An 18,916-nucleotide genomic window follows, 5' to 3' on the forward strand; every position below is an offset into this window, starting at 1 on the left:
CTCTTAATATAAAGATGTATATTTTTTGCAAATATAAAGACCCTTTCACAAGAAACGTGAAAATAATAAACCTAAGCCATTCTGAAAAAAGTTCAACACTCTTCGGCAGTAATAAATCGAGTCATTTTTGCTTATTGATACGGTTGAATAGCATTATCAGAAGACAGCAGCAAAGATACTGGTTAATAAAATGGGATTAAATACATAAAATATATTTGTGTTAATACATTTGATTATAGTAGGTTTGCATTTCAATCTTTTTATTCATTTGGCAGAATACCAAATTAGTTTTTGTGCGTCTGAGATGAATAAATGCATGTTCACATTTAGTCAAGAACAGGGGTGTCAAACTCAATTCCTGGAAGTCCCCAGCCCTGCAGAGTTCAGCTCCAACCCTAATAAAACACACCTGATCCAGCTAATCACAGGCTTATTGAAAACTACATGGTTTGCGTATTGAAGCAGGGTTGGAACTAGACTCTGCGTCGGCTGTAGCCCTCAAGGAACCGAGTTTGACACCCCCGGCTAAAACTACAGCAACCTTCATGTTTACACATCACACACAACGCCTCTGCACTCACTCCCGGTTTCTCTTAACATGGGGATAGTATAACTACAGTCAAAAAATACAAGAACAAGTAGCTTCTGAATCTTATTTGACAAAGTATCTCAGATATGTTATTATAAATTAAAAAGTAATGCGTTACTTCACTAGTTAGGCTACTTGAAAAAGTAATCAGATATGTAACGTGAGTTACATAACCCCTAACACTGCTTTCCAAAACAATACAAGTGGACATAACACAAAAGAAAACAAAGGATGTTAAAAAAACGAACATGACGTCAGACATTATGAACGAGCATCAAATATGGCGTCTGGGTTTATTCATCTCCTTGAAACGGCTATTAAATATTTAAACACTTCAGATTACAAAATGGCCTTCTGAAATGCCGTAACAAAAGTATTAAGATGCTTAAGTAGCCCATTAGCTATCCAAATGTCATTGTTAAATCCATTCGTTCATTCGATTATTATAGATTTGTATAATAAACTTTTTCCGTTATTTCATTTAAACGATAGCCTATTTACTTACCTTAACAAATCTGTTTATTATAACTTACTCTTTCAGACGATTTGATTAGGAGTACATTAATCTCAATCACAATTAATCTGCGAGCATGTTTCTGCGACTTACAAAGCTCATTATGTACTGAGGTAAGCGCTCTTTGGTTTATAAGTGTTTGCTAAAACATTATAGCACCCCACTGATTCATACTGTTAACACGATAACCACTTACAACATGTGAAACATTGCTTAACCCAGGGGTAAAACTGGACTTTACTGGCCAATGTTTAAAAGATAACGCTTGGTTAAGCGCGCAGTGTGGAAAGCCCTCGAACTCAACAAAATATCAAAGAGCTGAAATAAACACGTGAAAATTCATTTATTTATTCAGTTTTTCATAATCAGTAATTCAATCATAAATCAATTATATGTATTTAAATACATGTTACAATTATTTTGTGATTAACAAACATGACCAATAAACTAATGAAACTTTGGGAGGTGCCTGCACATACAGTTTCATAGTTTCTCTGTTGTGTCGTCCAAACTTAAACTTAGGGGCTGAATCCAGTCTGGTGTTGGCGTCTCTCTACTGAGAGAAACAAAACAAATGCTTTCCCATTTTCTCAGTTTTGCATACATCCAATTGTACTTTATTTTGTAACACACACAGATAGACTGTAGAAAAAGATCTGGCTGTTGGTCATTGCCAAAGTCCAAAGTTACTTTGTAGATATTTTCCATATATAGAAAGTTGTTTGTCCGATTTTAAGTGTATCAAAAAAAATGAGAATGCCGCTGAAAAAAAAAAACATATACACAACTAAACATTAACAGAGTTGATTGCAGGTCAAGCCAAGTATAAACATGTTAGTACAAGATTTTTCATTTTGTTTTAAGTCATCGTTGCTCTTTTAAATGAAAGTATAAAAACATTAATTCTCAAAAAGCTTTAGCTAAACAGTAAATGAAAGCACACAAAATGAAAGACTACAAAAATAAGACAAAGACCACAGATATTTTCCCATATTAATTAACTTACACATTTGAACCATACAGTTCAAACAATGTACTACACAAGATGATTGATGTAAGTGACACTAATATATATATATATATATATATATATATATATATATATATATATATATATATATATATATATAAAAATGGAGTGACAATGGATAGAACAACAGCATGTAGAAACATTCACATGGACAAAAAGTAAACAAAATTTAGAGTTACCTCCAACTCAACTCATAATTATCTTTCAAAATGAAAGACAGACAGTAAAATGCGAGAGTCCTCTGAAGTCCTCAGACATAGTCTCTCTTGTTGTAGGTGCTCGGAGCCATTGAATGGTGGGCTGAGTAGGCGATACGACTTTGAGGCGGGTACCTCGTCTCATCCTTAGGTGGGCAACTGCAGCACAGGATGGAGCCTCCAACCAGCAACAGCGCCGCGGCGGCCCAGCCGAGGTACAGCGAAGCCCCTATTTCCATCTTCTGAGCTTCTGGAACAACTGGACTGTAGAACTCCAAAATAACGGTGTGTGCTGACCAGGACACGGGAATAAGCTGCATGACAGCGGCTGTGATAAAAGCGGCACCGGAACTGATCATCACACGGGCTTTGGCTCCTTCGTCCTCAATGCAGTTGGTGCACTTGGCCCCCACTATAGCGACAAACAGCGCTAGAACACCCACAATGATGGACACCACCACCAGAGCTCGGGCTGCCTGTAGGTCTGCGGGAAGAGCGAGCATGGAGTCGTACACTTTACACTGCATCTGTCCAGTGCTCTGAACCACGCAGCTCATCCAGATTCCCTCCCAGTACACCTGTGCCGTGACGATGTTGGTACCGATGAACGCGGTGACCCTCCACATGGGCAAAGCACAGCACACAACGCTGAGAAGCCAGCCAAGAACCGAGAGTGTGACTCCCACTAACTCCAGACCGAAAGCCGCCATGTCTCCACACTTTCTCCTTTCAAACTCCCTCAAACTCTCTTTTGTGCTCTCTCTCGTGTTCACTGAGGCTTGCCGTCCTTCAGACTATGACATCAGGAATCTCCAAAATCACCAAAGGAGCATTCAAGCAGGAGGCGGGTGTTGACACACTGAATCTCCTCTTCAAGGACTGCTGGAATGTTCTGTCCTGGTAGAAACCTCCCCTGTTCTAAGAAAAAGAGCTGACCTACCTGGGATCTAACATTAGGTGATAAGGCACAATCTTGGTATTGGTTAGCGCCCTCATAAAAAATGGGAGCTACTTTCTGTGTAGCACTTAGACAATGTAGCTTCCGGTTTGTTTAAACCAAAGGTTGGGACTGTTTGTCGATGTTAATAGATAACCCAAGGCAGACCTATAAAAAAGTCTCTTTAATGGAAAATCATTGACAACACCAATGCAAACACCTTAGTGTAGGCCATAATGCATCTATGCTTATATTTTAAAGCAATACTCCACCCCAAAATGAAAATTTTGTCATTAATCACGAACTCGTAAAAGTTTAGTTTGTCTTTGGAACACAATTTTAAGATATTTTGGATGAATACTGGGAGGCTTGTGACTGTCCCATTGACTGCCAAGTCATAAAGACTGTCAAGGTCCAGAAAAACATAGTCAAAATAGTCCATCTGGCATCAGTGGTTCAATCATAACGTTAAGAAGTGACAAGAATCATTTTTGTATGCAAAGAGAATAAAAATAACAAATTTATTCATTAATTCTTCTCCCCTGTGTCTCTCCACAATTACCGTCGTGCCATTTTGGAGAACATACAAATGTCGCAAACTATGTAAGCTCTTCTGTCAGCTGTGATATGTGGTGTGGCTGACACAGAACAGTGTGCATAGTGCGAGGAGTGTATATTCTCCCAAATGGCTCTGCAGTGATTGCAAGGAGACGGTTTATTGGATAAAGCCATTATTTTATTTTATTTGTGTACACACAGTACTCTTGTCCCCTCAGAACATTCAGATTGAACCACTGATGGCAGATAGAGTATTCATGGTTTTTTGGACAATCTACTTGGCAATCAATGGGACAGTCACCATCTTAAATTGTGCTCTGAGAACAAACAAAGCTTTTACGAGTTTGGATGACTCACACACACACACACACACACACACACACACACACATTTATATATATATACATACACACACACACACAAACTAAAGTATTGGGTCATCCACTGTTTAACTACTTTATTATTATCCATGAGTACAAATTTTAATGTTAAAGCATATAATGATATTCTAGGGAATTGTGTGCTTCTAATTATAAAGCAACAGTTTGGACAGGACCCTTTTGTATTCTAACATGACAGTGCCTCTGTGTATAAAGCAAGGTTAAAAAAGAAACGATTGATTGAGTCAGCGTGGAAGAACTTGACTGGTCTGCAGAAAACCAACCCCTAATCCCATCTGAACATATCTGGTGTGACTTTAAATGCAGTGCTTCAGCCAAAAACCCATCATCAAACAGCAATAACTTGTACATTCATTACACTATACTATACTGTATTGAGACACCCTCTTCTGTAAAAAGGCACCTCCATATCTGTGGCAACAAAGATGGAAGCATAATTCATGTATTAAAAAATTGTTTTCTATTTCTGTTGAAAACCTGTTCATCATTATCGGTAACGTAGTGTATATGTATGTGTATATATATTGCTGTTATATAATAATAATAATAATAATAATAATAATAATAGCTGTTAATGCTCTTTAATGAAATACAATAGAAATGTACAGTCTCACAAAGTTTTTCTTCTTTAGTAGTAAGCAGTAGGCCTATAAACACACAAACTACTGAATTCAAAGTCCTGGTAGCAATATAGGCCAACTTCGATTGCAGGTCATAAAATCTAGCCAAAGAATATTTCAGGTACCTATTTCCCGGTCGTATAAGGATTAAATTTAATGACGTGCACACAGAAGTGAAACCAAGCAAAACATGCTGAGAATCTGAGCAGATAAAGTGAAACTGTGGTAAGCTATCATATTATGTCAATATGTGTATTACAGTTAAAATATTCTTCACTTTGGAGTAAAAGACACGATCCTTCAGATGTGTACACACTTGTGAAAGCAGGAGTGTGTGGCAATGCTGAAACTAAATTCAGGAATTTTACTGTTCACAAAAGCACAACTAAAACCGAAACGCTAAAGCTTTACTCATGCCTTTATTATGACATTGATATTAAAAACATACCAAAACCACACGAGCGTTAAAGCTCTAAATGTGTGCCGTGAAGATTAATTAAGTTGAACAAAATGTCTTTAAAATGCTATTTTAAAAATTTAAATGCTACAAGTTTTTGTTTCTTCAGTTGACTCAGTTGCTCTAATGGCTCATTTATTCTACGGTACATAGTACTTTTATCTAGTTTTGTTTATATTGGAAATGTTTTCGCCTCTGATGTAAGATTTGCGAATTTGCTAAACAACATTAATTAATGCTTTCCTGAAAAGACAACTTAAAACATGCATAAGAAAGAGAGGGTTGTCCGTTCAACAATATGACATTTCACAGCATAAACAACTGGAGTGCAATGAACGCATATGGGAGAGTTTAATTATAAATACATACAAACTGACATGTTTAAACCAGACTCTAAATCAGTAAACATTTCATTAATCCACCAAGTTGATAAATAACCTATCTGACATGAGGAACTTGATAAACATTTTTACTGGACACTCAATAAAAACTGCGGTTCTCAAAAATGAGTCCGGTCACACCCAGAGAGCCTAAAGATGAGGATATTGAAAAGCTTTGTAGTAAAAAAAAATTCTAAACCCACGTAACCTTTTATGTGAAGTGAAAAATAAGAGAAGGAGAAATTACTGCCGTGTTTACAAGACAGCCTGAAACCGGTCTGTGTTTGATAGCTGAACGTGACATCATTAGTGCGTTGGCCTACTTCCTTCTCAGAGAACAGAGATAATATTTGGATGAGTTTCTGTGAGGCACTTTAATGGCGATGACTAACGAGTTTCAGAAGAAGCATATTGTTCTTTTGAATGGGCGGAGTTGTGGGAGTGTCCAGTGGTTCCTGTGGCACTCCATTGGCCACTTCACTTCACTGTAGTATTTCCTATAATATTCAAAATTTAAGAGGATTTTAATTAAAGTAGCCTAATATATATATATATATATATATATATATATATATATATATATATATATATATATATATATATATATATATATATATTTTTTTTTTTTTTTTTTTTTTTTAAACAGGTGGAATTATGGATCTATGTTCTAGCGAGCACAAATTGAAAACTGTGAACATATGAGACAAAAGGCAGAGTTTGCCTTTCAGAATAAATACATAAATAAATAAACGCCGCGCGCAAACACTTTCCCCTCATGACGCATTACATCTGTAACTTATCAAAAGTTTAAAGAGTGTTTTCCCATTTCCCGCTTCTCCTCCTTGTTTTTTGTGTGTTCGGAGCTGGTTGTTGCACAAGAAGGTTCAGAGCCGACACTCATCGCGAGATCTGTGGTGACGTATGTGATAGAACTGGAATGAATAATAAAATAATAAAAGGCAAGCACGTCTTCAATGTTATTACATATATATCCACTAGTGGGCATACATTTACCATGCAAAACATCTGTCAATCACGAGTAATAAATAGTAATCACGAAAATTAATCCTTTTTGTGGACTTCAGTATTATGTCATTCTATTAAGTCATACTGTCTGTATTTGTAAATACACTGGACACAAAATATAGATATATTAATTGGATTTAGGCTACAATTTTTGTAAGGTATGTGCAATTTTAATTACATTAAATAAATTTATTTTATTAACCTTTTTTTTTTTTTTTTTTAAATGTTTTGTAAATGCAGCATCTGCTTAATTCCTTATAAGTTAATATAGTGTTGTTTAAAGGTCATAATCACGCTTCTCATGTTAACATCCATCACTAATTAGTAAAGCTGAAATGGCTCAACATTATATGATCTCATGAAGGTTATGTTTATTTACTGATTTCAAGGCTTACAGCTTTCTCAGAAACAATCCAATGTGAAACAGCTTCTTATCAACAAGACAGAGTGTTTCTGTTAGATTCTATTATCATGTTTATTTTTCTGAATATGATATTCCGCTGAAGATTTAAACACCCTTTGCCAAACTGCGAAAAACGTGTCTCAGTGTCTCAGACATTACATTTACCTTGCTATTATTCTTCAGTTAAGACAATTATATATGTCAATACAGACATCTGAACAATATTTTTTGGGCTAATTTCTGCCACAAAATATAGTTAGGATGTTACAATATTTTATGCATTATTCAATACAGTTGCTCGAAATCGGGTATATTTGTTATTAAGAGCATAAGCAATGAATAACAATATAATGTCATTCACTTCTCCTTGTAAATGATGCTTCATGTTGTGGATAATCTTTCTCCTTGATTTATTGGAGCATTAGAGCACAAACTGTGTTGTCAAGATAAAATGTTTCTGTTACTGTCAGTTGAACAAGCGTGTTGATGCAAGGATCTGTGAAGAGCTGTTTGGTCTTGCCCCAGACGAAGTGTCAACATTTCACCTGTGCTCCGGCAGAAACCGGTCCGACCAGCTCAGGTGGGTACAGGTGCATTCGGGCTGCTCCTCCCCCTCACCGAGAGGACTTTTGTTGCCATGGGAATTGCTAACGTGCTGAGTAAGACACTGACTAAATAAAGCACATTTGTTACATATGTGTCATATCCAGGACTTGATGAGATCACGGTCAGTGTTCAACAACCAGGGAAAACATCACAGAAATTCCCAAGTCTGCTCTATTGTGTCATGTGAAACCACTGCTACATTCTTGATACGTTGTAGACCACGAGGAAGCATGTGGGAGCACATGGCACAAATGTGATGCATTTCTCAGTACTGGTTTTATTTTCAACAAATATTTTAACTGTGTACAGAGTAGGAAAGAAATATTTGGGGAAAATATTTAGAGTGAAAAATGTTTTAAAGTAAAAGTCCTACACAAAATATTTGTAGACATACATAAGTGACATTTTATACACACACACACACACACACACACACACACACACATATATATATATATATATATATATATATATATATATATATATATATATATATATATATATATATACACACACACACACACACACACACACACACACACACACACACATTATTTAGGTAATATATGTGTGTATACTGTATATATATGATTAAAAACACGTGCATGTATATATTTAAGAAAAATATTTGTCTATAATCAACATATTTATATATAATTTTAAACTTAATAATATTAATGTATAAATGTACATTTTTCAAGATACCATATGTATGTGTATTTATATATATATATATATATATATATATATATATATATATATATATATATATAAAATAAATAAACACAGTACACACAAAAAATGTTTAATAATATTTATATATATAATATTTATTTTAATATTTAATAAATATTAAAATAACGTCATTTTTAATTGAATCATATTTTATATTAGTTAATTTACATTTATTTGTATTGTTTTACTTAGGGTTTTGAGATTTTGAGATACCTCTGCAATTTCCAAAGGTAGTACCTATACACTTTTTTTCTCTGCATAGCACTCATATTCTGTTCCTGAATTCTATATTTTTTTCTTAGTAGTGCAATGCACATGTTCATGATGTATTTTACTGATCCCTTCAAAGACGTTTACATGGATCTTACAGTTTTGAAGAGTAAATACTATATAACCATATAAGGTGCTGCGTCCGGTGTTCACGGTAGTGACTCATTCAAGCCTGGGCTTAGTCGCACCCCATGGAGTAACTACAAAACCTGCAGAGTGAATCATTCCACAGAAGTCCCTCCCCCAAAACTCCACAGGCGCTTTTAAAGCATCAGCACACAGTCTCTGAGACATACACCTGTTAGCGCTGCAAACAGAGCCACCTCGAGAGACCAAGAAAAGCCAAATATCATGGTGTCTGCCGGGCTTCAGTTACTGGGCACTGCCCTGGCCATCATAGGATGGATCGGTGTGATTGTGGTCTGCGCTATTCCCATGTGGAAAGTTACAGCTTTCATCGGCAACAACATCGTCACGGCGCAGACTTCATGGGAAGGGATCTGGATGAGCTGCGTTGTGCAGAGCACCGGACAGATGCAGTGTAAAGTCTACGACTCCATGCTGGCCCTCTCTTCAGACCTTCAGGCCGCCCGGGCCCTCACCATCATTTCCATCGTGATCGGGATCCTGGGCATCATGCTGGCCATGGCTGGAGGCAAATGCACCAATTGCGTGGAGGACGAGGGCTCCAAAAGCAAGGTCGGTATCACTGCCGGTGTGATTTTCATCGTTGCTGGGGTGCTGTGTCTGATCCCGGTGTGCTGGACGGCCCAAGTCATCATCCAGGACTTCTACAACCCCTTGGTGAACCAAGCACAGAAGAGAGAGCTGGGAGCAGCTCTTTACATCGGCTGGGGAGCCGCTGCGCTGTTGATCATCGGGGGAGGCTTGCTCTGCTGCAACTGCCCACCGAAGGAGGAAACGGGAAAATACACGGCCAAATATAACGCCGCACCTCGGTCTGAAGCTTCCGCACCATCCGGCAAGAACTTTGTGTAAACGATGAACTCTGAAATGAACTCCTACAGCGCCTTAATGTTTACAGGCTTGGTTTGACCAGGATGTAGCGGCTCAAAAAGAGTTCGCGACAAGTATCACGAGGACTTGAAAAGCAGTCAATGAAATTCTTATGTTACATGTTTTCTACAGATTTTCTACATGTAAGACTATGAGGAAAATGGGGAACCACATTATAAAAAAACCCCCTGCATTTAAAAGGAGGCTTGTTTAAGTACGATCAAATTTTCCTCTTAAACCGTTTGATGTGCTTTATTTCAGTTACAGTGTATTTTGTACTGTATAAGTATTTGAACTTTGATGATTTTGTAAATATTACTGTTTGTACAGCATTTTATCTGACGTAAGGGAAAATAAAACGACGTTTGTATCACACCTGTTGTTTGTTGGAGCGTCTGTTAATTTCAAAATGCATTTGCATGGGCGTTAACGCGGGTGTCAGTTTGCAGTCTTCCATTATGTGTCACCCACCCTGTGGCACTTAAAAGATTTCAAAAGAGTTCCAGTGTACAAAACATTCTTAGAGGGAGTTGTCAAACAGCAGATCCAGGACAGGTGTGGTTTTTCAGGTTCTTTCTCAAAACCAGTGCGCATAATAAGACAAGGCCAAACTTGATCTGAGGTTTGGCTTCTGTTTACATGGGAATGTTATTAATTAGACATATATGAACTTTTTTTTTCCCAACGAAACAAGTTTAACTGTAAAAGTCAACGGCTACTGGGGTCGTGCGCTATTCGGAATGGAAATTTGAACTGTGGTAGCAAACAGGAAGCATTATTACAAGTCAAATTCAATTGCAGGAAAGCAGAATTACACTGAATTTTAATTTTTATTCTCAATATGCTAAGAAATTGTTACCATTTTGTGAGGTGGGGGATATTGTATGAAAACATGAAGGTCTGTCCCTAAAAATCTGTTGCATGATCATATGAAAACATATACATACGATAAAGGAAATTTATATGAATTAGCCACCAGTTTGCCAAATGGCAAACTAGTTACGTACTGACACGAAAGTGTGTTTTTTATTTACAATATATTTAAGCTATTTTTAAAATGCAGCTTATAGAAAATGAATTGATATGCTTATATATTTGAGTAAAATAAGTGTTTGTATTTATACAAAGACTTCACTTACCAGGATTCATGTTGATTTTCTTTAATTGCTCCATTCTGAAAACAACAACAACAACAAACAAACAAACAACACAAATATGAATATGAATATATTTTACCATATACACATATACAGTTTAGTGCATTGATTTTGCACTGCCAGAAGGTGTCTCAAGTTATCTAGCTCTTACAATAGTCAAAGAATATCAGATGTCTGGTTTTCTTTTTGCTTCTTTTTGTGCTAGAACTCCGCCCAAAGTTTAAGGGCTATAAAACCCTCACAATTAAAACCCCTCGGACGCTTTGCGCAATCCCTGCATCCTACGACGATGGCCTCTCAAGGCATCCAGATCCTGGGCATCATGCTTGCCATGATAGGCTGGTTGGGGACCGTCATCACCTGCGGTATGCCAATGTGGAGGGTGACGGCCTTCGTTGGAGCGAACATCGTCACGGCACAAATCATCTGGGAGGGTCTGTGGATGAGCTGCGTGGTTCAGAGCACCGGACAGATGCAGTGTAAGGTCTACGACTCCATGCTGGCTCTGTCTCAAGACCTGCAGGCTTCCAGAGCCATGGTTATCATCTCCATCATGGTGGGCATCTTTGGGTTCCTGATGGCTGTGGTTGGAGGAAAATGCACCAACTGCTTGGAGGACGAAGCGGCCAAAGCCAGAGCGTGCATCGTTTCAGGGGTGGTTTTAATCATAGCCGGCTTTCTCGTCCTGATACCTGTGTGTTGGTCCGCACACACTCTTATCAGGGACTTCTACAACCCTTTAGTGACAGCATCCCAGCGGCGGGAGCTGGGGGCATGTCTTTACATTGGCTGGGGATCTGGAGGCCTCTTGATGCTGGGTGGCGGGCTGCTTTGTTGGAACTGCCCGGTCAATGACAATAGTGTCTACACGGCAGTCAAATACAGCCCTGCCATATCTGTGATCCCAGCCATGGATTATGTGTGAGAATAACCTTCGGATATGGGGCAAGTACTGTGAAAAAATGACTGAAATAGACTATCATGCGAATCAACATGACTTTGTCTTTTGCTAAGTGAAGATGACTGAACGAAGGCTGATGAAAATTGTTTCACAATTGTTTGTTTTCAATAAAAATGCCATCAAAATATAAATGTATCTGCGTGTAATTCATAATGATCATTTCCAAAACAGATGTTATATCTGAAAACAGTTTTTTCCTTTCATGCAAACACACACACACACACTTAACAGTGAACACGCCTCTGTTGACCATTCCACAGCTGCTGTTTTGTGCCTTTGCTTTTGTGACCATGCATACAAAGGATAAGTTATTATCGTCGCCAAGGAGAAACTCTTTGCATTCCAACTACTGTGCAAAATCAAACAAGCACAAGCATTAATTACAGGCCCTTGCTGCATCTGTTTTAAACTGGAATGAGCATACTGTCCAGGAAAAACAAAAGGAGAAATAAATCTCAGTGAGGAGTAAGAATGTCTGGGATGATAAAATTGAGAAATATATATATTTATATTATATGTATGTGTGTGTGTGAAGCTGGTCATTTGGCTGCATACATTTTTGAATGATTATTTAGTGACACTTAATATTAAATGCATGTGAGATTATGTTATGTAAGCAATTAAAAAAATCTAAACATTTTTCAAATATGATGAATTGGAATTAATATAAATATATATATATATATATATATATATATATATATATATATATATATATATATATATATAAGAGATCAAAACACAGAATAATCATGAGGGCTTTATTTGTTTATTTTGAGAAACTGTCATTCTTGTTTGTTATGCCACAATTTTAAAATATTGCTTTAAAGTTTTATGGGTATTATTATTTTTTAAATAATACACAACGCCAGAATACTTTTAACATATATATATTTTTAAAAAATACAATCTCTGGACAATCACATAGTTCTGTTCCCTACACAAAAATGCTAAAAATGAAAACTTGTTCATCAGGGGTGGAAATCATCAGAGGTGATTTTTGTTTTAATAATACTGTATTTATATGCTAATATTAATATTGCATACTTATATATATCAAAACTGTCTAATCATGCAGACTACATTCGTTATAGTTAAACCACTGGATTAATAGACGCTTGTTCATTAAAGCGAGTTTGTTTATAATACAAATGAAAAAGCAAACTTAGACAAAAGTTCTGATGTTCTTTTAAAAGTTATTCATACATATTCTTTTTCCGAGGGGTTTGATCTCGGTGCCGGGTATTTGGGGGCCCGTTGGTCTTTCTGCGGACACTGGCAGCACAGTATCGCTCCTCCGGTGAGCAGCAGCCCCGCGGCGCCCCAGCCCGTGTACAGCGACGCCCCGAGCTCGCGTCTCTGCGCGTCCATCAGCAGCGGGTTGTAGAAGTCCCGGATGATGGTGTACGCCGACCAGCACACGGGTGTGAGACACAGCAGTCCACCGATGAGGAACAACAGCCCAGCAGATATGACAACCCTTGCCTTGGCGGTTTTGTTCTCTATGCAGGTGGTGCATTTGCCTCCCGCGACCGCCAGGAGAACGCCGAAGACGGAGAACACGACGGAGAGGACGAGCAAAGCGCGCGCGGCTTGCAGGTCCGGGGACAGGGCGAGCAACGAATCGTACACTTTGCACTGCATGTGTCCCGTGCTCTGAACCACGCAGGACATCCACAGTCCCTCCCAAATGATCTGCGCCGTCACGATGTTGTTGCCGATGAAAGCGGTGACCCTCCACATCGGAAGGACGCAGGTCATGATTGACCCAAGCAACCCAACGGAGGAGAGGGCAACTCCTAAAATCTGCAGCCCCAAAGATGACATGGCTCTTCTCGTTCCTTCACTCCTTTCGTTTAATTTGCTTTTATTGACAGAGGGAGTTTATATGGAGACCCCCCGACTCGTCGGGGTGGGATTTGAACAAACGAAATGGACTTGAGAAGCCAAAAAAAAAAAAAAAAAAAGAAGAAGAAGAAAGGGGGGTTAGCGTGATTCATTTCCCTGGCTTATTTACGGTTTTTGTGTTTGGGGGTAGATAGACACTGAGACACATTCTGCAATATAATGAGATGATAAAATATCCATGAAGCCTTTCAGAAATCAGAAAATGATTAATAAAAATTAATGTGAGACTTTGATTTAAGTGTGATTACCTATGTGTTTTGTGGCCTGTGCAAAATAATGTATTTTGTGTGGCATCTTTAAATTAAATGATGATGAATCACTAACTTGAAATGCATTCCAGCCTAAGGCTTTCAGTGACTTTCAAAAAGTCATCTGGACAAGACAGAATTTCCAAATAATTGATGGGCACGTGTCGTGCCACGTGACATGATTGCGTCCTTAGTTTGCTAATTGAGATTAATTAGGAGTAAAGAGCGGGAAATTCTGACCAGCTGCATCAAATCAAATTACAAACCACGCCTCAAAATGTCACTATAAATAATTTTATCGGCGATTCGTTTGTTAGAGTCTACTGCTTTGCGCACTAACGAAAAGGAATGGCTTCTGCTGGACTTCAGATTTTGGCCCTTGCCCTCGCGGTCATCGGTTGGTTGGGAGACATCATTATCTGCGCGCTTCCGCTGTGGAAAGTGACGGCGTTTATTGGCACCAACATCGTGACCGCGCAGATCTTCTGGGAAGGCCTCTGGATGAGCTGCGTGCAGCAGAGCACGGGACAGATGCAGTGCAAGGTCTACGACTCCATGCTGGCGCTGCCGCAGGATCTCCAGGCGGCTCGAGCGCTTGTCATCATCTCCATCCTCGTGACCTTCTTGGGAGTTCTCCTGGCCATCGCCGGAGGCAAGTGCACCAACTGCATTGAAGAACGGGACGCGAAGGCTAAAGTGGGGGTCGCGGCCGGCGTCTTCTTCCTTGTGGGTGGCGTTCTGTGTCTGATCCCGGTCTGCTGGTGCGCGAACACCGTCATCAGGGACTTCTACAACCCCGTTCTGTCCGAGGCTCAGAAGCGGGAGCTGGGGGCGTCGCTGTTCATCGGCTGGGGCGCGTCTGGTCTGTTGATCATCGGGGGAGCCCTTCTCTGCTGCCAGTGTCCAAAGAGCGACGATCGTGGTTACTCCGTTAAGTACTCCGCTCCGAGGTCTGCTCCAGGAGCCTATGTGTGAAACGCAGACTTTCTGGACTGAAATGAATTCTCCTGTTTGTAAAGGAAGAGCTTAACTTTTTACTCTAGTCTTGCATGACTTTTTTTAATTTAATAAATTCTTTCTTTTTACGTTGGGTTGACTTCTCTTTTTCTATTTAGCCTAACCAAGTATTGAGGGGAGCTAATTGCTTTGCTTTAACAAGCTCAAGACTCTAAAGTTATGTCTAGTCTTAATCAACACTACGCAGTCCATAGATTTGGATTTAATATTTCAAATGTGAACCTGTCCATAGCTGCAGGGGGAAATGACCTTTTCATCAGACAAATAAGAAATTAGTTGGCATCTTCACTTCCATTGTCCTGTAATGGGGAAACTAAGGTTTGTAGTCCAAAAACTCATCCTATCACTTACTCCCTCTAGAGTAGTTCCAGATTTGTGTGAACGTCTTTGTTCTGCTGAACACGAGGGACAATATTTTGTAACCAGGCTGTTCTCAATTATCTGATAGTATGGCCTCGTTCTAAACTATTCTAACTCAAACCTTCAGGGAAAACCCTTGTGGAAGCTTGTAAAGTGGTGCTCGAAAATCAACAATGGTGGTGTTCGTTTAGCCTTCATTTTGGTTTTTTTACGTCTGTTTGCATTTAGGCTTCAATGCATAAGTTCATTTGTGAAGCTCATGATAAAACGTATGAAACTTGTCACCATTTTTGGAGTCTCTGTTGGTTTATGAAAACGATTATGCAAAATAAATGGCGTTTGGAAAGGGTGAGTAAATAAAGGCGCATTCCAGTGTTTGTGCGCTGTTCTACATTTTCTTGTATTAATATTGCAAGTATTGTTCATACTGAAAATTCCAAAAAGCAAAGGATTGCTTGAATGATGCACTTCATTTATTTAAAAAAGTAAAGCTATAATGGACACTTTATGCACTGAACTGTCGCAGTTTTAATTGCATATTAAAGGGGGAGGTGTTACTGATGTTTGATAAAATAACTTTGTATAATTCATACTACACAATACTGTGGTGTTTAGTTTGTGTATATCATTTTGGACGCAAAAGGAATTTTCATTATGGACGAACCATCACTTAAGTTAAACCACGTCACTTTCAGTGTTTTCAATTTAGGCTAGCTCTTGCTTAAAGTCACTTTTTCCATGAATCTGTCCTTATTGTGGACATACTGTGTAGAAGAATCAAGTTGAGCAGGAAACTCTATACGGGTCTCCTCCCCTTGCTTTGCTTTCTCTTTGTTCAAATACCAATACCTGAGGCACAACAAGGAAGAGCATTCACTTTGTCAATAGTTGTTCGCTCTTACAGCTTCACTGTTTTCCTCTCTTTTACTTGCAGATGAATCTCCTTTGTTCCGTAAAAGATGAGGAGACGACAAATCCTGGCTGTAAGTCTGGCTTTGCTGGGCCTATGCGGTATTATCCTGGTGTGTGCATTGCCTATGTGGAAAGTGACGGCCTTCGTGGCAGCAAACATCGTGACGGCACAGGTTTTCTGGGAAGGCTTGTGGATGAACTGCGTCCTGCAGAGCACCGGTCATATGCAGTGCAAAGCGTACGACTCCATCCTGGCTCTGACTCAAGATCTCCAGGCGGCTCGAGCGTTGATCTGTGCCTCTATCGCTGTCAGTGCGCTCGCCGTCGGACTGTTCGTTGTCGGAGCCGATTGCACCAACTTTTACAGAGAAGAGCAGCTTAAAAAGACTAACACTGGAATAGCCGCTGGTGCAGTCTTTATAGTTGCGGGTGTAATGTGTCTCATTGCTGTCAGCTGGTCGGCGTACGTTATCATCGTGGACTTCTATAATCCTCAAGCAATATCTGGGAGAAAAGGAGAGCTGGGAGCCTCCATCTATGTAGGATGGGTGGCCGGTGTTTTGCTGATTGTAGGTGGTGGGCTGCTGATCAGCTCGTACTCCAACAGATGTTGACCCAGATGTTTTGGCTGACCCTCACGCGACTCAAGGGATGCGTCTGATTGTGTCTGGCGAATGATATAATTAAATCCTTTGGTTAAGTCAACCTCTGGCATATGGACTCAACACTTTAGCATTTGTAAAAATGCCAGTTGCGCAAGGAAAAGCTTCAAACACGCTTATGTATATTTATATGTTGCATAGGATATGATTAAATAATACGGGCATATCAAGGAAAGTTAATTGTTACAGCACATTTCATGCATATTGTATGAATGATCATTTTAAATGGTAATTCAAAGCATGCTTTACAGAAAGAAGATTAAAACAATCAGTGATTGTACAAACGAAAAAATTATAATATATAAATATATAAAAAGGAAACAAAAATGATTTTTAAATGACATTTTTATTTTTAAGAATAAAAGGAAAATTTTAAAAGAACAATACAGTGCAATTGTTACTGCTCAGAAACAGTGTATGATAATATGTCTTTATTTTGTCACAATTTTCTATGCATTTGCAGACTCAAATGTCTTCTGTAGTGTTCAGTCATTTGATGTATATAGTTATAAGATTTCAGTTGGCTTTAAATTTACCAACTAGTAACAAACTAGCAGTATTTTAAATATTTAGTCTTATCTTATATAAATGTGAAAATGTCAAATAAATACTACTACTTAATGCATTTCTTGTCTCTTTTCATGTAAATTGTTTTTGAGTTTTACTTTTTCCAATTTGAAGAACAGAATGAGAATACAAATTATAGGCATATTTAGCACAGGTTCGACTGAAGAATAAGTCACAAGAATATTGTGTGGAATATTTTAAAGTAAACAAACTAAAAAGATGACATCCTTTGAAAGTGGCAGAAGCAAAAGAGCAGGAGGGTGGCTTTAACATAGATATAAACAAATAAACATTTACACAGCCATGTATTAGAGTTTATATACAGTTATAGGGGATAGAATATTTTTATATCTTTTGTGGTAAGACACTTTAGCATGAATGCAGACATGACAGACAGGTCTGGGTACCAAAACCAGGACAGTTGCTACTCATAACCTGCTCAATTACATTCTGGGGTGGTCCAGGTGTTGTCCTTTCAACTTACGGCTCAAAAAAACCCCCATTTGAACAGTGTAGAAATATCCCATTTCCACAGGAAAACCACAGATTGGTAACATCTCTTTCAGATACACGAGAGAGAGAGAGAGAGAGAGAGAGAGAGAGAAATGATAATGTCAAATATACATATACACCAACTGTATTATATATTAAAAAAAATAAATCATAAATTCAAACATTAGTACTCAGTGCGACAATAACAATACAAGTGCTGCTAGATGTAACCCATGGACTCTTATAGGAGCATAAAAATGGTTCTTTTAAACAAAAATTCAGTTTTGGATTATTAGTCTGGTTTTAGATCAAAATATAGCAGAGACTGCCCTTTTAAAAGTACACAGTGCTTGCTCTAGATTCAGGAAAGGGTGCCATGTTGATTCTTCTTGACCTTACGGCCACATTTAACACTATTGCTTGTGATAGCCTTTAAAACCAGTTAAGTCAATGGGTAGGCATTAGGGCAAATGCTCTCTAATGGTTTGCTCTTACTTAAAGTCCTGTAGATAAGTTGGGCAATTACTTTTCTGATTCTGCAGTTTCTTTTTGTGGGGTTCCCCTGAGATCAAATTTGGGACCCATGCGTTTTATTTTCATGAAATACTTCCTATTGGTTTTATTGTCATAAATACAATGTATGATTTCACAAAACAGATGATGCACAACGCTATCTTCCACTGAATGCAGGTGATCTAATGACTTGCTATCATGAGATTAATTAATAGATGGCACACTTCTGGAATGACCTGCCACTGGAAATTAGCAGTTCATAAAAAAACCCCAAAAACTACTTCTGAGGGGCCACTTACTTGCTCAAGCACATGGTGTGTGCTAGCTGGTATATCTGATGATTTTGTGGTTATTGTTTATGTAATGTTTAAATCTTCCT

The 18,916-nt window shown here is 38.4% G+C and overlaps 5 protein-coding genes across 6 annotated transcripts; 4 read left to right on the forward strand and 1 right to left on the reverse strand.

The window, feature by feature from the left end:
- Nucleotides 1-1,422: 1,422 nt before the first annotated feature.
- LOC122326290 (claudin-like protein ZF-A89) lies at nucleotides 1,423-14,176 on the reverse strand. Of its 2 annotated transcripts, none has more exons than XM_043221045.1 (2): nucleotides 13,201-13,719; nucleotides 1,423-3,053 (listed from the first exon to the last, which is right to left on the reverse strand). In XM_043221045.1, the coding sequence occupies exons 1-2, from the start codon at nucleotides 13,683-13,685 to the stop codon at nucleotides 2,384-2,386; spliced, it is 1,155 nt and encodes a 384-aa protein (XP_043076980.1). In that variant the 5' UTR covers nucleotides 13,686-13,719; the 3' UTR covers nucleotides 1,423-2,383. The 2 variants fall into 2 exon arrangements, with proteins under 2 accessions (XP_043076980.1, XP_043076979.1); XM_043221044.1 differs by lacking the exon at nucleotides 1,423-3,053 and adding an exon at nucleotides 14,015-14,176 and having other exon boundaries at nucleotides 12,733-13,795.
- cldnb (claudin b) lies at nucleotides 9,008-10,115 on the forward strand. The gene has a single exon (XM_043221041.1). It carries the CDS (start codon nucleotides 9,075-9,077, stop codon nucleotides 9,720-9,722), a length of 648 nt encoding a protein of 215 aa, XP_043076976.1. The 5' UTR covers nucleotides 9,008-9,074; the 3' UTR covers nucleotides 9,723-10,115.
- LOC122326289 (claudin-4) lies at nucleotides 10,247-11,980 on the forward strand. Its single transcript, XM_043221043.1, has one exon. It carries the CDS (start codon nucleotides 11,187-11,189, stop codon nucleotides 11,820-11,822), a length of 636 nt encoding a protein of 211 aa, XP_043076978.1. The 5' UTR covers nucleotides 10,247-11,186; the 3' UTR covers nucleotides 11,823-11,980.
- Nucleotides 14,177-14,319: 143 nt separating the features above from the next.
- cldnd (claudin d) lies at nucleotides 14,320-15,099 on the forward strand. The gene has a single exon (XM_043221046.1). The coding sequence runs from the start codon at nucleotides 14,363-14,365 to the stop codon at nucleotides 14,987-14,989; it is 627 nt and encodes a 208-aa protein (XP_043076981.1). The 5' UTR covers nucleotides 14,320-14,362; the 3' UTR covers nucleotides 14,990-15,099.
- Nucleotides 15,100-15,252: 153 nt separating this feature from the next.
- On the forward strand, nucleotides 15,253-17,590 carry LOC122326294 (claudin-4). Its single transcript, XM_043221049.1, has one exon. The coding sequence runs from the start codon at nucleotides 16,351-16,353 to the stop codon at nucleotides 16,915-16,917; it is 567 nt and encodes a 188-aa protein (XP_043076984.1). The 5' UTR covers nucleotides 15,253-16,350; the 3' UTR covers nucleotides 16,918-17,590.
- The last annotated feature ends 1,326 nt before the right edge of the window (nucleotides 17,591-18,916 follow it).

The sequence above is a fragment of the Puntigrus tetrazona genome, chromosome 21 (genome assembly GCF_018831695.1).
Source record: "Puntigrus tetrazona isolate hp1 chromosome 21, ASM1883169v1, whole genome shotgun sequence".
NCBI lineage: Eukaryota > Metazoa > Chordata > Actinopteri > Cypriniformes > Cyprinidae > Puntigrus > Puntigrus tetrazona.

Coding starts and splice junctions, on each gene's coding strand:
- LOC122326294 (XM_043221049.1), top strand. CDS start 16,351: ATGAGGAGACGACAAATCCTGGCTGTAAGTCTGGCTTTGCTGGGCCTA.
- LOC122326290 (XM_043221045.1), bottom strand. CDS start 13,685: ATGTCATCTTTGGGGCTGCAGATTTTAGGAGTTGCCCTCTCCTCCGTT. Junction 3,054..13,200: donor CAGAGACGCGAGCTCGGGGC/GTCGCTGTACAC, acceptor GTTTGAAAGGAG/AAAGTGTGGAGACATGGCGG.
- cldnb (XM_043221041.1), top strand. CDS start 9,075: ATGGTGTCTGCCGGGCTTCAGTTACTGGGCACTGCCCTGGCCATCATA.
- cldnd (XM_043221046.1), top strand. CDS start 14,363: ATGGCTTCTGCTGGACTTCAGATTTTGGCCCTTGCCCTCGCGGTCATC.
- LOC122326289 (XM_043221043.1), top strand. CDS start 11,187: ATGGCCTCTCAAGGCATCCAGATCCTGGGCATCATGCTTGCCATGATA.